Source organism: Coregonus clupeaformis, chromosome 29, assembly GCF_020615455.1.
Source record: "Coregonus clupeaformis isolate EN_2021a chromosome 29, ASM2061545v1, whole genome shotgun sequence".
Lineage (NCBI taxonomy): Eukaryota > Metazoa > Chordata > Actinopteri > Salmoniformes > Salmonidae > Coregonus > Coregonus clupeaformis.
This window is the reverse complement of record NC_059220.1, coordinates 297703-312710: the sequence shown is the minus strand read 5'-3', so window position 1 is coordinate 312710 and position 15008 is coordinate 297703. Positions and strand designations below refer to the sequence as shown.

At 43.1% G+C, this 15008-nt stretch overlaps 1 protein-coding gene across 1 annotated transcript; it reads right to left on the bottom strand.

The window, feature by feature from the left end:
• Nucleotides 1-1624: 1624 nt before the first annotated feature.
• On the bottom strand, nucleotides 1625-14359 carry slc1a2a (solute carrier family 1 member 2a). Its single transcript, XM_041857672.2, has 10 exons — nucleotides 14028-14359; nucleotides 11171-11310; nucleotides 9297-9449; nucleotides 7284-7643; nucleotides 7049-7175; nucleotides 6567-6800; nucleotides 5619-5813; nucleotides 4722-4856; nucleotides 4321-4531; nucleotides 1625-3165 (listed from the first exon to the last, which is right to left on the bottom strand). The coding sequence occupies exons 2-10, from the start codon at nucleotides 11298-11300 to the stop codon at nucleotides 3073-3075; spliced, it is 1638 nt and encodes a 545-aa protein (XP_041713606.1). The 5' UTR covers nucleotides 11301-11310; nucleotides 14028-14359; the 3' UTR covers nucleotides 1625-3072.
• Between the last annotated feature and the right edge of the window lie 649 nt (nucleotides 14360-15008).

Sequence of the window (15008 nt, the reverse complement as noted above, 5' to 3'; positions counted from 1 at the left end):
CCAGTCACATTCTCTCCATCATTCTGTGTATGCATTAAGACTATTAACAACATCTATCTCCCTGAAAAAGACAAAACTATTAGATATGCATTTTGGAAAGTTAACATCTCTGTGAGACTAGTTGACTACTACCCAAAGTAAAAGGACAAACAACATAGTTCTACATTTTCACATGGTTTTCCTATCATTATAGAAACCCTGAGCAAAAACTCTGGGAGATCATATTTGTTTAGGATTCTATACAACTTTTCACCTAAATATATACCTGGACCTAGTATGTGTTATATACACAAAGTGCAAGGAGGCACTTTAAACATGGAGATTTAAGATGGCGTTGCTCTTAATCAGGTTCCGTTCAGAGTGGTTTTGAGACACTGTACTGGTGTAAAGCTCAGTGCCCTAATTGCGATACTACCCAGCATCCATTGCAAGGTTATGGACTTGTTGTTATATAACCTTACTGGTCCAGAGGTTTGTACAGTGCTGTGAACACACGCCTAGCCCCAAATAGTCCTATCTGTAATTACAAGCTACTTTTGCTGTCTTTATATTTAGCATGTTGATACGGCATGCATTTTAGGAAGTGTCTGAAATAAAACTTTACAAAAGGTAGGACCGGCCTTCCTTTTTCGAGAGTGTCACAAAGTAGCATGCTGGAAATGGAGCTGGACTTTTCAAATCCAAATCGAAGGGCAATTTTTCTGGTGATATGGATTATTTGACTGTAATTAACATTGTCGTAATCATCACGCTGACTGACTGAACAGATTGTAGTTGACAAGGCAAGGTTGTCGTTTAGCATAGAAATACAAACACACAATGCACTGACCGGCTTCTCTTCTCTCTCTCTACCTGCCATCTCTAACTCTCTCTCTCTACCTGCCATCTCTAACTCTCTCTCTCTACCTGCCATCTCTACTCTCTCTCTCTACCTGCCATCTCTACTCTCTCTCAACCTGCCATCTCTACTCTCTCTCTCTCTACCTGCCATCTCTACTCTCTCTCTCTACCTGCCATCTCTTCTCTCTCTCTACCTGCCATCTCTACTCTCTCTCTCTACCTGCCATCTCTAACTCTCTCTCTCTACCTGCCATCTCTAACTCTCTCTCTCTACCTGCCATCTCTAACTCTCTCTCTCTACCTGCCATCTCTAACTCTCTCTCTACCTGCCATCTCTACTCTCTCTCTCTACCTGCCATCTCTAACTCTCTCTCTCTACCTGCCATCTCTAACTCTCTCTCTACCTGCCATCTCTAACTCTCTCTCTCTACCTGCCATCTCTAACTCTCTCTCTACCTGCCATCTCTACTCTCTCTCTCTACCTGCCATCTCTAACTCTCTCTCTCTACCTGCCATCTCTAACTCTCTCTCTCTCTCTACCTGCCATCTCTAACTCTCTCTCTACCTGCCATCTAACTCTCTCTCTCTACCTGCCATCTCTACTCTCTCTCTCTACCTGCCATCTCTACTCTCTCTCTACCTGCCATCTCTAACTCTCTCTCTCTACCTGCCATCTCTAACTCTCTCTCTACCTGCCATCTCTAACTCTCTCTCTCTACCTGCCATCTCTAACTCTCTCTTTTGTTCTCGCTTTCTCACTCTTTCTTTGACACACACGTTCACACACACACTCAAATGCACACATACAGTATATACAGACACACACACACAAAAACATATATAATATATTAATTGTTGGTGTGTTTGTACTCTAACAGCCAGGGGAGGGAACGCATTAAATACTCTACCTGCCTCTGCACATGTCTTCCTAATGCTGTCCATATGCACCTTGCGTCGTTGGCTGTCTATAAATACGCAGCAGCCACATTTGGAGGCATTTAGTGATGTTAAGTCCAGAGGTAAGCTCCAGTGCTTAGAGGCTGATCATGTGTGCCGATGCCAGAGTTTAATCCTCAAAGTCAAAACAGTCAAAGGTATTGCAGCTTCTTCAACAACCGGCACTTCCTTTTATTCTGGCCCTGGGGACGCCACATAGTCAACATTCTACTTCCCTTTGCTGCGGGGTTGTTGTTACGGTAACGTTTTCAGAACCTGTTCACTGCTATGGGTTGACTGCAACAAGAGGCAGTAGTAAAGTCAAGGGCTTTTTTTAGATAGTTCAGTGTTTGCCTTGGCGTTTTGCACTTGTTTTATCTTTAAGAAAATTTGCATTACCAAGGCTCTTTAAGTAATTTTATTATTAGTGCTATTAGAAGGCAGCAGGTTTTAGAAAGCGTCAAAGCCACTCTGGAAACCGTAGAAAATTGAATCGACCACCACTGAATATCCAGCAATCCCTGGAACATCAAGCGTTTCTGGAACATAGCTATGAGGTTGTGACCCTGCACAACTCATGACAGGAATAATAATGACTGGCAGAATAGTTCTCTAAGGAGGGGCTTCCCATCATAACACTCCTAAACTGGTCCTTCTATACAACTGACAAGGCCACATCCCATGAGCACACATTCTCTGATCTGCCTCAGGCGCTAACAAAACCCCTACATTTGTTATACATAAAACACAGAGAAGGATTGCTTTTTCCCCAAAAGGTTGTGCAGCAACAAAAGTGCTGCATTGCGTATATCAGAGAACATGCAGTGTCGAGTTAGGTTCAGAATACAGCCACCTGAATGGGTCCATCACACTAAACAGATTCAGAATACAGCCACCTGAATGGGTCCATCACACTAAACAGGTTCAGAATACAGCCACCTGAATGGGTCCATCACACTAAAACAGATTCAGAATACAGCCACCTGAATGGGTCCATCACACTAAACAGTGCCTTACAAAGCACCAGCACAGGTTAAGCAATGTCATTTGGAAGTCCTAATCTAATTGAGACAATTGTTTACGATAGGTACAAGTGGATAGGTCATTTTTAACTTGTGGTGCCTACGTTGTTTGTGGGAGGGGCAGCTTCATCCCATAGTCAATGAACTGACCACATTCAGACCACAGGAAGTGCACCAAAGCTAGTGGTTACAGGGCTAGGTGTGGTTACTTTCTTTATTTTGGTCAGGAAGGGAAGCTTGTGGAAGTCAGGATGAGGCGGAGCAAGGTGCTGCTTTACTCTCGTTTCCATGGTTCCTCCTCAACAAGAGAGAAATCTGCAGTGTTGGTGTGGCCGTTGGGATGGCCGTTTCCATTGCCCATGGATACCTGCAAGCAATTACCAGGGACATCTAACCGTAAGACCAAGGCACAGTCATGTTCAAGCTGTCAAAGTTTTTTGGAGCAGAGAAACCAAGGTGGTAATACTTGCAGGCCATCCTTTTGGTTGAATTTGGCTGGTTGGTTGAATTTTGGTTGAATTGGTTGAATTTACTGGGAATCCCGCAAATTTGGTCCAAATAGAAAAGAAAAAGAAAGAAATGAATACTCTCTGAATACTTAAGCGACAGTAGATACAGAAGACAGTGTTTTCTCACTGACAGGAGAACGTCAAACATTGATGAGTCAGTTTTGTTTTCTATCTCGGCCATGTATTTTATGGATTCTCTGCCCAACAGAATTACCGGTACGATAATGTTGAATAAATCGATTGTAAGAAAACAACTAAATAACAGTATAAAACAGAGATTAGTAATTGCCCCATTTATTTTATTTATTTTATTTCACCTTTATTTAACCAGGTAAGCCAGTTGAGAACAGGTTCTCATTTACAACTGCGACCTGGCCAAGATAAAGATGCAATAGAAGCAATGCAATAGAACAATGATCCATGACAAATGGATAAGTAAAATGCTCTGATAATAAGAGCATTGAGTTTTTGGTATAAAAGATAACTATCTACAGTAGAAATAAGGATTTTTGACAGGTCCATAATATGTCTGTCATTGTTTGGATGAACATGATGAAATAGCAGTCTTCATGTGTACCACTAGCCATACAATGTTGAATTAAAAATGTGCCCTAAAACTGAATCGAATCATGTAAGCAGGGCTGCCACAAATACATGTCCAATGAAGAAAAAAAATCCCACTCATGTCACAGATTAATACAAGACATATGAAGAAAAATAAAGTGCGAAAAATATTTTTAAAAATACAAATTGTGTCAAAAACATAACATCAGAATTTCGATCAAAAGTACACAGGTATCACAAAAACTGCTTTTCCAAATAATTAGCGGATGAGTAAATAAATTTAAGAGCATATTTATTTAACTTCTCCACCTTGTAATATTGTTTTCTCCAAAATAACTGTATAAGGTGACATCAATGTATGTCGACATACCAAATGACAAGAAAAGAAAAAGCAGCAGTTAAGGGGAAGTCTACATACACGTCTCTATATCCTTAAAGATGAAAAGTACCTTGCAATCATCTATCATGACTGTGTTGTGGGCTGCAGCGTAAACACACTGGTTGGTGTTGTTCTCCAAGAAGGATTGGGATTTTGTCAACTCAAATTCATCAACTTTTTGCGCGGCGTCAAACGCGTCGAGCTCATCTTTGGATAGGTGGTATACGATACCCGCCCCGTAGGAGTCCCCAACCACGTTGACGGAGGTTCGGAACCGATCCCTGTATTTTTTTTTTTAGGGTGGGGGAGGGAGACACAGAGACAGACAAGTGCAGAAGGTAATCTCTCGGGGGAACAAAGCTGAGGACTATATTTGGAGGAAGACCAGAGTTTTGTCCTGAGGTAACAAGAAGATATTGTGTGTGTGTGTGTGGAAATGTATTCTCTGTACATGTGAATGCAGGTACTCACAGCAGCCAGTCGACGGCAACCAACAGACTGATATCTTGGGTAGGTAACCCAACGGCTGTTAGGATCAGTAGCATGGTCACCAATCCAGCGCTGGGGATACTGGCTGCTCCCACACTGGCCAAGGTAGCTGTCAGGCTACCGTAAAGATGGGAGATCTCAGTCAATTACACACTGGCCAAGGTAGCTGTCAGGCTACCGTAAAGATGGGAGATCTCAGTCAATTACACACTGGCCAAGGTAGCTGTCAGGCTACAGTAAAGATGGGAGATCTCAGTCAATTACACACTGGCCAAGGTAGCTGTCAGGCTACCGTAAAGATGGGAGATCTCAGTCAATTACACACTGGCCAAGGTAGCTGTCAGGCTACAGTAAAGATGGGACATCTCAGTCAATTACACACTGGCCAAGGTAGCTGTCAGCCTACAGTAAAGATGGGAGATCTCAGTCAATTACACACTGGCCAAGGTAGCTGTCAGGCTACAGTAAAGATGGGATATCTCAGTCAATTACACACTGGCCAAGGTAGCTGTCAGGCTACGGTTAGGATGAGAGATCTCAGTCAATTACACATACACTCATTTCAACCTTATATTGTAGCTACATGAATAAATGTCCTTTGTCAAGGTCAATCTGTCATGTATAAGGCCCTGTGTTTTGGACAATCATGTCACATGACCTGAATTTGAACCTTTATGTAAAGTGTTTTCAACAAACAGTCCCTTTTCTTTTTATGTCAGATGGTCCAGCTCCATCCTCAGACAAATGCTTTTATTTTTGATGTCATTCTCATTTCTGGAAAAGGCTTAAAAAAAAAAAGGTTAAATCCTAGGTCATGTGACATGATAGTCCAAAACACAGGGGCCTAGTCATGTAGGACCAGAATCCGAAGTGTCCTACCTGACAGTGACGATCTGGCCATAGTCGAGGTCGATGTTGTTCATCTGGGCGATGAAGATGGCTGCCACAGCCTCGTAAAGCGCAGTGCCATCCATGTTGATGGTGGCGCCCACGGGGAGCACGAATCGCGTCACTCGCTTGTCGATGCCCAGGTTCTCCTCCAGACAGCGGAATGTGACTGGCAGGGTGCCAGCGCTGAGAGACGGGTACAAAACCTGTACTTAGTACATATCACAAGCCTTGGAATTGTATTAAACACTGAATTTGCATAATATGTATATTATAAGTTGAGCATCATGTTCTCCCAAAGGGTGACTTTTAAAGGATCTTACTTTAAGCAGTAATATTAGTCGACAAGAGTCTATTTACATGGTGGTAGCTAAGCACCACAAAGCTGGTCTCATGCATGAAGGTATCAGACGACACGTGCAATGTGGACACCCCTCTAGGGCATGAACCACATCTCTGTTGCTGTTATCATCTCAGTGTGAGCTTCGGCTGTGGCTCAAAACCTACTCTGTCATACAATCTATCAAACAGGTTGGGTAATGTAGAGTCCTTAATATAAATTAACATTGTATCCTAAACTAGGCTAAGGTTTTTCATCTTTGAAGCAACTTTGCACTGTATGCACATTGAAGACATTACTCTTGTTTTTAGTTTATCTGTAGATTGGAGACGAAACAAGTGACGCCATGTTGTTTTGTCTGTCTTATCATAAACAAGCAGATTGACAACCAGAGCTCCAATACAATTCAGTGTCAGTGAAGCCAGTGGAAATGCAAGCAGACATGAAAAAGCAGGACCATGATGATCTCATGCATTACATATCCAAAGAATGGGTTCTAGAATGGGTTCTAAATGGGTTCTAGAATAGGTTCTAGAACTGGTTCTAGAGAAGGCGATAATAAGTATCACAGAGGAAGAGAATAGGTTTTGGTCTTGTACCTAGATGCTGTCCCAATAGCGGTGACCCAGGCCTGGAAGATGCCCATGAAGAAGACGTAGGGGTTTTTCTTGACGATGACTAAGTATATTAGTGGTAGAAATATGGCACCGTGGATGACAAGGCCCACGATCACGGTCACCATGTACATTCCCAGTTGCCTGGCAACCATTTCCAGATCATCGATTGAGATGATTTTCCCACAGATGAGACAGGCAATACCGAAAGGGGAATACCTGGGAGAGTCCTTGGTGAGATTAGTTTTGCAGTTTGGTAACACAAATAAAAGGTAAGTAGTATATTTTCAGTATCTAATTGAGAACATTGGGGCAAACATGTACATCGGAGGCTAATTTCCTGTAATAAATAACACTTTTCTCCTTTGGCCACAGTGACTAGAGTGGACTTCCTAGAATACCTGCTAGTTTAGGAGGGGAAAACTATATTCAAGAGGTAATATAACTCTAGAGAGGATGACACTTACCACATAATCATGCCAACAATCCTCATGACGATCTCATTGAGAACGTTAAAAAACTCCAGCATGAGCCTGGCTTTTTCTCCCATCTTCCCCATGATTATCCCGAAAGCCACAAAGAACCCAATCAAACCTACAGTTTCAAAGGAGGCAAAAAGGTGGAAAGTCAGTTATTTGGACTGCTAAGAAAATAATTAATTCCAGTTTAGAGTTGAGCATGTTTTCCAGTAAGTGTACCAACCTAGCACGTTCATCCCACTCTTGTACTGGAGACCCTTTTTGATGGTAAACTGTGGTGGACCCCTGGTCCTGTTGGTAGGCACGGGGACTTTTGTGGTGACAGTCTGGATCTGCTGGAAGCAGGCCTGAACCAGGTTTTCTGGGAAAAGGTTTCGAATGAGATCGAAGAAGGCATCCAGACTGGAGACGTCGTCGTTCTTCTTGCCCGGTCCGAGGTTGGACTTCAGCTTGGGGTTCCCTGGGTGGATGACCAGCACCAGAAGGACGCCCAGAGCGGCAGCGATTACCGTAGTGGACATATAGTAAACCATGGCTCTGGTGCCCAGGCGACCACTGGACTTGGCATCCAACCCCGCCAGTCCTGGAGTGGGAGAGAGGTGAGAGAGGCCCGCAGTTCAACAACCGGTTACGCAAACTGCAGAAGATATGACTTCCAAATACTCTAGTGATGAATGCGGTTGGAGGCTGCTGAGGGGAGGACGGCTCATAATAAAGGCCCGGAACGGAGCAAATGGAATGGAACCAAACACCTGGAAACCACGTGTTTGACGTATTTGATACCATTCCACTGATTCAGCTCCAGTCATTACCACGAGCCCGTCCTCCCCAATTAAGGTGCCACCAACCTCCTGTGGATAAATGCTATAATAACACTCTAACGTACAATGCTACTAGTGCTAATGCAGACACGCTAGCACACGCAATCTACACACACGTACAGTACATTGTCATATTGTTGTACGGTGGTATTAAACATTTTGTATTGTAGATATGTAGATCTATAATAAACCCCAGGAAGAGTAGCTGCTGCCTTGGAAGGAACTAATGGGGATCCATAATAAACCCCAGGAAGAGTAGCTGCTGCCTTGGCAGGAACTAATGGGGATCCATAATAAACACAAGGAAGAGTAGCTGCTGCCTTGGCAGGAACTAATGGGGATCCATAATAAACCCCAGGAAGAGTAGCTGCTGCCTTGGCAGGAACTAATGGGGATCCATAATAAACCCCAGGAAGAGTAGCTGCTGCCTTGGAAGGAACTAATGGGGATCCATAATAAACCCCAGGAAGAGTAGCTGCTGCCTTGGCAGGAACTAATGGGGATCCATAATAAACCCCAGGAAGAGTAGCTGCTGCCTTGGCAGGAACAAATGGGGATCCATAATAAACCCCAGGAAGAGTAGCTGCTGCCTTGGCAGGAACTAATGGGGATCCATAATAAACCCCAGGAAGAGTTGCTGCTGCCTTGGCAGGAACTAATGGGGATCCATAATAAACCCCTGGAAGAGTAGCTGCTGCCTTGGCAGGAACTAATGGGGATCCATAATAAACCCCAGGAAGAGTAGCTGCTGCCTTGGCAGGAACTAATGGGGATCCATAATAAACCCCTGGAAGAGTAGCTGCTGCCTTGGCAGGAACTAATGGGGATCCATAATAAACCCCAGGAAGAGTAGCTGCTGCCTTGGAAGGAACTAATGGGGATCCATAATAAACCCCAGGAAGAGTAGCTGCTGCCTTGGAAGGAACTAATGGGGATCCATAATAAACCCCAGGAAGAGTAGCTGCTGCCTTGGCAGGATCTAATGGGGATCCATAATAAACCCCAGGAAGAGTAGCTGCTGCCTTGGAAGGAACTAATGGGGATCCATAATAAACCCCAGGAAGAGTAGCTGCTGCCTTGGCAGGAACTAATGGGGATCCATAATAAACCCCAGGAAGAGTTGCTGCTGCCTTGGCAGGAACTAATGGGGATCCATAATAAACCCCTGGAAGAGTAGCTGCTGCCTTGGCAGGAACTAATGGGGATGCATAATAAACCCCTGGAAGAGTAGCTGCTGCCTTGGCAGGAACTAATGGGGATCCATAATAAACCCCAGGAAGAGTAGCTGTTGCCTTGGCAGGAACTAATGGGGATCCATAATAAACCCCAGGAAGAGTAGCTGCTGCCTTGGCAGGAACTGATGGGGATCCATAATAAATACACATACAAATAATGTCAGGGTTATGGTCTCCCACCTGTGATGAGACTGGAGATGATCAGGGGCAGGATGAGCATCTTCAGCATCCTCATCAGGATGTCTCCTGGGAACGAGATGACCATGATCACATCAGGGGGGAGCGGCGACATGGGACGCAGTAGTATTCCAGAAACAGAGCCAACGATCACCCCTAAAACACAGAGAGAGAGAGAGAGAACCCACGGTTATATCAACTGGACCTCACATTGGTTTTCTGTTGCATTATTCAGATCTCCCGTTAGGTGTGTCATCCCATCTATTTAAAATGTTACTGTTATTTTGCTCACTGCTAGTTTTTTTTTGTATAAAAAAAAAAAATGGAGCACTAAAGCTGTGTTCTTCAACTTAAAGATGTGTGTTTTCCGATTAAAGTGGTCATTTAAGACCTCGATGCTTAGTGCTTATAATAGTCTTATAAAGAACCTACTTTTGCACACACCAGGTTATTTTGTATTCATACACATCAGCTAGTGTTTATTCCCTGAACACAACAAGCTCTACCTCGGCTCTCGCTACACTTTCACCCACATGTTTTAGGCAACCTTATGCACTGTGAGGGCTGGGAGGTGAACAAGTACAGAAAAACTCAATTATATCTAAAAACTCAATTATATCAAACCCCCACACCTTTCAATGTTAAAGATGCTGTTGTACATGTTGTACGAATTGGAATTCGGAGCATAACATACGAGTTGCAAAAAATGAAAGAAAATATACATTTTTTGCTATTCGTAGGATATATCATACGGAATGGATGACGTTGTACACAATTGTGCGACAGGCTAACTTACCAAGACAGTAACAACCTCAGTCACATCTAAACGACAGGCTAACTTACCAAGACAGTAACAACCACAGTCACATCTAAACGACAGGCTAACTTACCAAGACAGTAACAACCACAGTCACATCTAAACGACAGGCTAACTTACCAAGACAGTAACAACCACAGTCACATCTAAACGACAGGCTAACTTACCAAGACAGTAACAACCACAGTCACATCTAAACGACAGGCTAACTTACCAAGACAGTAACAACCACAGTCACATCTAAACGACAGGCTAACTTACCAAGACAGTAACAACCACAGTCACATCTAAACGACAGGCTAACTTACCAAGACAGTAACAACCACAGTCACATCTAAACGACAGGCTAACTTACCAAGACAGTAACAACCACTGTCACATCTAAATGACAGGCTAACTTACCAAGACAGTAACAACCACAGTCACATCTAAATGAAAGGCTAACTTACCAAGACAGTAACAACCTCAGTCACATCTAAACGACAGGCTAACTTACCAAGACAGTAACAACCACAGTCACATCTAAATGACAGGCTAACTTACCAAGACAGTAACAACCTCAGTCACATCTAAACGACAGGCTAACTTACCAAGACAGTAACAACCTCAGTCACATCTAAACGACAGGCTAACTTACCAAGACAGTAACAACCACAGTCACATCTAAACGACAGGCTAACTTACCAAGACAGTAACAACCACAGTCACATCTAAATGACAGGCTAACTTACCAAGACAGTAACAACCACAGTCACATCTAAACGACAGGCTAACTTACCAAGACAGTAACAACCACAGTCACATCTAAACGACAGGCTAACTTTCCAAGACAGTAACAACCACAGTCACATCTAAACGACAGGCTAACTTACCAAGACAGTAACAACCACAGTCACATCTAAATGACAGGCTAACTTACCAAGACAGTAACAACCACAGTCACATCTAAACGACAGGCTAACTTACCAAGACAGTAACAACCTCAGTCACATCTAAATGACAGGCTAACTTACCAAGACAGTAACAACCACAGTCACATCTAAACGACAGGCTAACTTACCAAGGATGGTGAGGAAAAGAACCAAGTTATTCATGATTTTGCTGCATATTCCCCAACACATAGGCTGAGGAGGCTCCACGATGGGCTCCAAATGGCTTTCATGCATTCTGACCTCCACTTGCTTCTGCATTGTGTTGGCACTAGAGAGAGAGAAGAGAGAGAGAGAGAGAGAGAGAGAGAGAGAGAGAGAGAGAGAGAGAGAGAGAGAGAGAGAGAGAGTGAGAGAAAGAGATGGAGAGGTGGTTTATTAATTTACTCCTCCTTGACCCATAATGCCTAGCTGTGTCGACAGGTATTACCATATTTGTTCTGGTGAAAAGGTCACTGATGCAGCACACAATAAGGGTTTGATGTGGTTTCTTGTCCATTTGTAATAATGGCTCGGATACTGATTGGCAAACAGAATGATAATATAATCATACTATCACAATGATGTTGAAGAGAGAGGAGACTGAACGAGTGGGTAAAGAGAGAGACATGGGAGACAGAGAGAAAGAGAAAGTAAGAGACAGGGAGGGTGTCAGGTGGCAAGAAAATTGTGCATTTTAAATGATTTATACTTTTACTTGTACTTTTGATACTTAAGTATATTTTATCAATTACATTTACTTTTGATACTTAAGTATATTTAGAACCAAATACTTTTAGACTTTTACTCAAGTAGTATTTTACTGGGTGACTTTCACTTTTACTTGAGTAACTTTCTATTAAGGTATCTATACTTTTACTCAAGTATGACATTGGGTACTTTTTCCACCACTGCCAGTGGTTCCCAACTCCAGACCTCCAGTACCCCCAACAGTACACATTATTATTGTAACCCTGGACAAGCACACCTGATTCAACTTGTCAACTAATCATCAGGCCCTCAATGACTTGAATCAGGTGTTCTTGTCCGGGGATACAACAAAAATACAACAAAACTGGGGGACTGGAGTTGGGAACCACTGAACTAGGCTACACTCTTTTAAAAAAGGGTTATTTGTTTGTCCCCACAGGTACATTTCTGCGAGCCCACCCCAAATTTAGCGTTACAACCTTCAAATCTGTACATTTTGATTTTTACATCAACAAATAACCTTCAGTTATTTACATTTTCATCTCTCTCAAAGTTAAGAGAATTAATACATTAATTTACTCAGTAAAACTGTATTTTTCTAATTATATTTTTCAAAAACATTTCTACAATTATCTGTACTCTTCTTTTTTGTATTATTTTTGAGGGGGCGATCCCACTGCAATTCCCCATTTGCCCAGACTTAACCTTAACCTATGTGATCCCTGCCCTCTGATCTGGGCCGGTCTGAGGACGCAGTGATTTTCCAGTGAATGGAGCTTCTTCGTAATCTTATTCCTCTGAGATGGAAGTCTTCACTTTCAGGTCATGCCCCCATCTCACACTCCTCACACTCCTCCCTCCATCCCTCCACCTAGTCGCCTCATCACGTCACTGCAGCTACAAGTCTCCCGGCTTTGTTGTGGTCTGGCTTAAAAGCTCTTCGACTTAAAGGTCCCCGACCGTCCCTGCGCCTAGCATCCTTTAAATCACATCCCTTGGGGAGTATAACCTTGTGTGCTGTTACGAAACTTTGTCCCCCCACTGTCATTCGGACACATCCGTGTGTTGTCACAGTGTCCCATATTGTTTCATATTTACACTAACACTCACTGTCAATACTGTCCATTTCTTGAGATGGGGATTTCTGCTGGGGTCCCCTGCTACAGTTTTGCACTGTTCTAAAACTGTTGCTCCCCCCTGAACAGCCCTGTATTCACTGCGAACATGTATCTCGGATTGAGAGGAAAAGTGAGGTTTGAGGAAATTCCCTGTATCTAAAACCATATTCAGCGAATTTGTAATTGGAGTAACTGTTCGTACTGCATACTGTTTACATTCCCATAACCAAAGACGTGACGGTGAGACAGTTAATAGGTTGTGACTGGCAAATCAATCAAAGGCTGTCTGATACACAGTGCCCGGACATAAGCCTGTTAAGGCCGACAAAATTAGCCTGTCAAGCACACCAGTGGTTTAGTTACATAACCTCTCAGGGGTGACCCAGGAACTGTCAAGGTGTGCCAAGCTGCGATTAGACAGTCTTGGGCAAGGGATTACTGTTTGATTCACAGATTCAGAAATACAGATTCACAATACATACAGACGAAATCACATATTTAAAAACAACAACTCTTCACATAGCTCTTTGGCAAGAAACGGTCCCCTCACCAAGAGTCCTCCCTATAGCCTATCTGCTCTACAATGTATCAGTACCAAAAGCTTTTATGTTCAAAGCCTAAACAATACACCATTGTACTGCTACAGTCAACTGCAGCCTGACTGTCGCAATGGTGAAGCACTTGAATCAGGAGCCAGGGCACATACGATTTGCTAATGTCATTATGTGTCTCATTAGATAGGGTACATCACCTGGCTGGGCTGATGCAGAGGAGGTCAAAGGGGAGAGTGTCTCAGCTCTCTCTCCAGAAAGGACTGACCTCTGATTCCCAAAGGTCAAACAACAATAAATTAACAACGTTCGGACAAGTCGCAGACGCCAGAGCATTTGCCCTTTTGCGTCAGGGGACAACAACTTGAGATGCAAACCTCATCTGACAATACTGTAGCATAATACTGTGATGAGGATATTCTACCTGACAATAATGTAGCATAATACTGTGAGATGCAAACTTTCAATCATGCCTTCAAAAAGCCGTAACAGCAACTGCCTAGCAGCAGTAAAACAAATACAGCACGGTAAAAGTAGAATGCAGAAGGTTTCAAGAGAATCATTCTGTAGCACTTCAATAAAATGTTTCAAACCTTTCATATTAAACGAAACCTTTAAATCTAGCTTACCTGTAGTTGTTGTCTGTAATTTGGAATTGAAAGTGACTTTGGAAAGAGTTACCACTCAGTCAGCCATGGGCTGCATGGAGAGAGTCAAAGAAATTAAGGGAAATTCACGGTCTATCCATCTTGGAGATTCACTGAAGATCCACAAACGTATGAAGGTCCCTTGCCCCTTAAATAAGGGAATGTAGAAATCTGGAGGCTATGCAGTAGTAGATCTCAACAAGAAAGCCAGCAGCACCTTCTCAGCATCCAATCAAAATACAATGAACAACCAACAATGCCCATGGAAGACTAAGAATGGTATCCGCAGTCACTGAAGCCGACTCATCCAAGCATGTGTGTAGACCTGAAGTGACCAACCTGCAGGCTGAACCGTGTGCTCCCAGGGTAGGAAGGGCGGAGTCAACAAGTTCAGCGGGTGAAGCCCTCCTCCATCTCCTTCTCCACCTGTCTAATCCGTCCTTAAAGCTGTGATGCTTTTCCCTCAGATGTGAGGCGGGATAAAGACGCACGAGATTCTCAAACTATCAAAGCAAGCCTGCAAGCTGAAGTGCTCAAGAGCAGGAATACTTGGCTGTTGCATTTAAGTGACCTCTGCGTTGTATGGCCAACCCAGATGTAAACAAAGAGGAGAGGGAAGTTTGAGTAGTAATGAATCAGACAAGATGGGTTCTTTCAACCCACACTCTTAGAAAAAAGGTTCTAGAACAATAAAGGGTTGTTCGGCTTGTCCTTTAGAAGAACCTGTTATAATTCCAGGTAGAACATTTTCTCCATACAAAGAAGCCTTTTATGACCCTTTCTTGGAGAAGGATGAAAAAGGTTCCATATAGAACCCTTGTCCTCGTAGAATAACCCTTTAGAAGAACCCTTTTTGTGCTGCCGTTGTTTAACTAAGGTCGATGTCCGCATCCCCGCAAAAATCGAATTAGCAGAATACAAAAATCCCCATAAAAATCTGTCAGTTTAAGATAGTTTTATTTG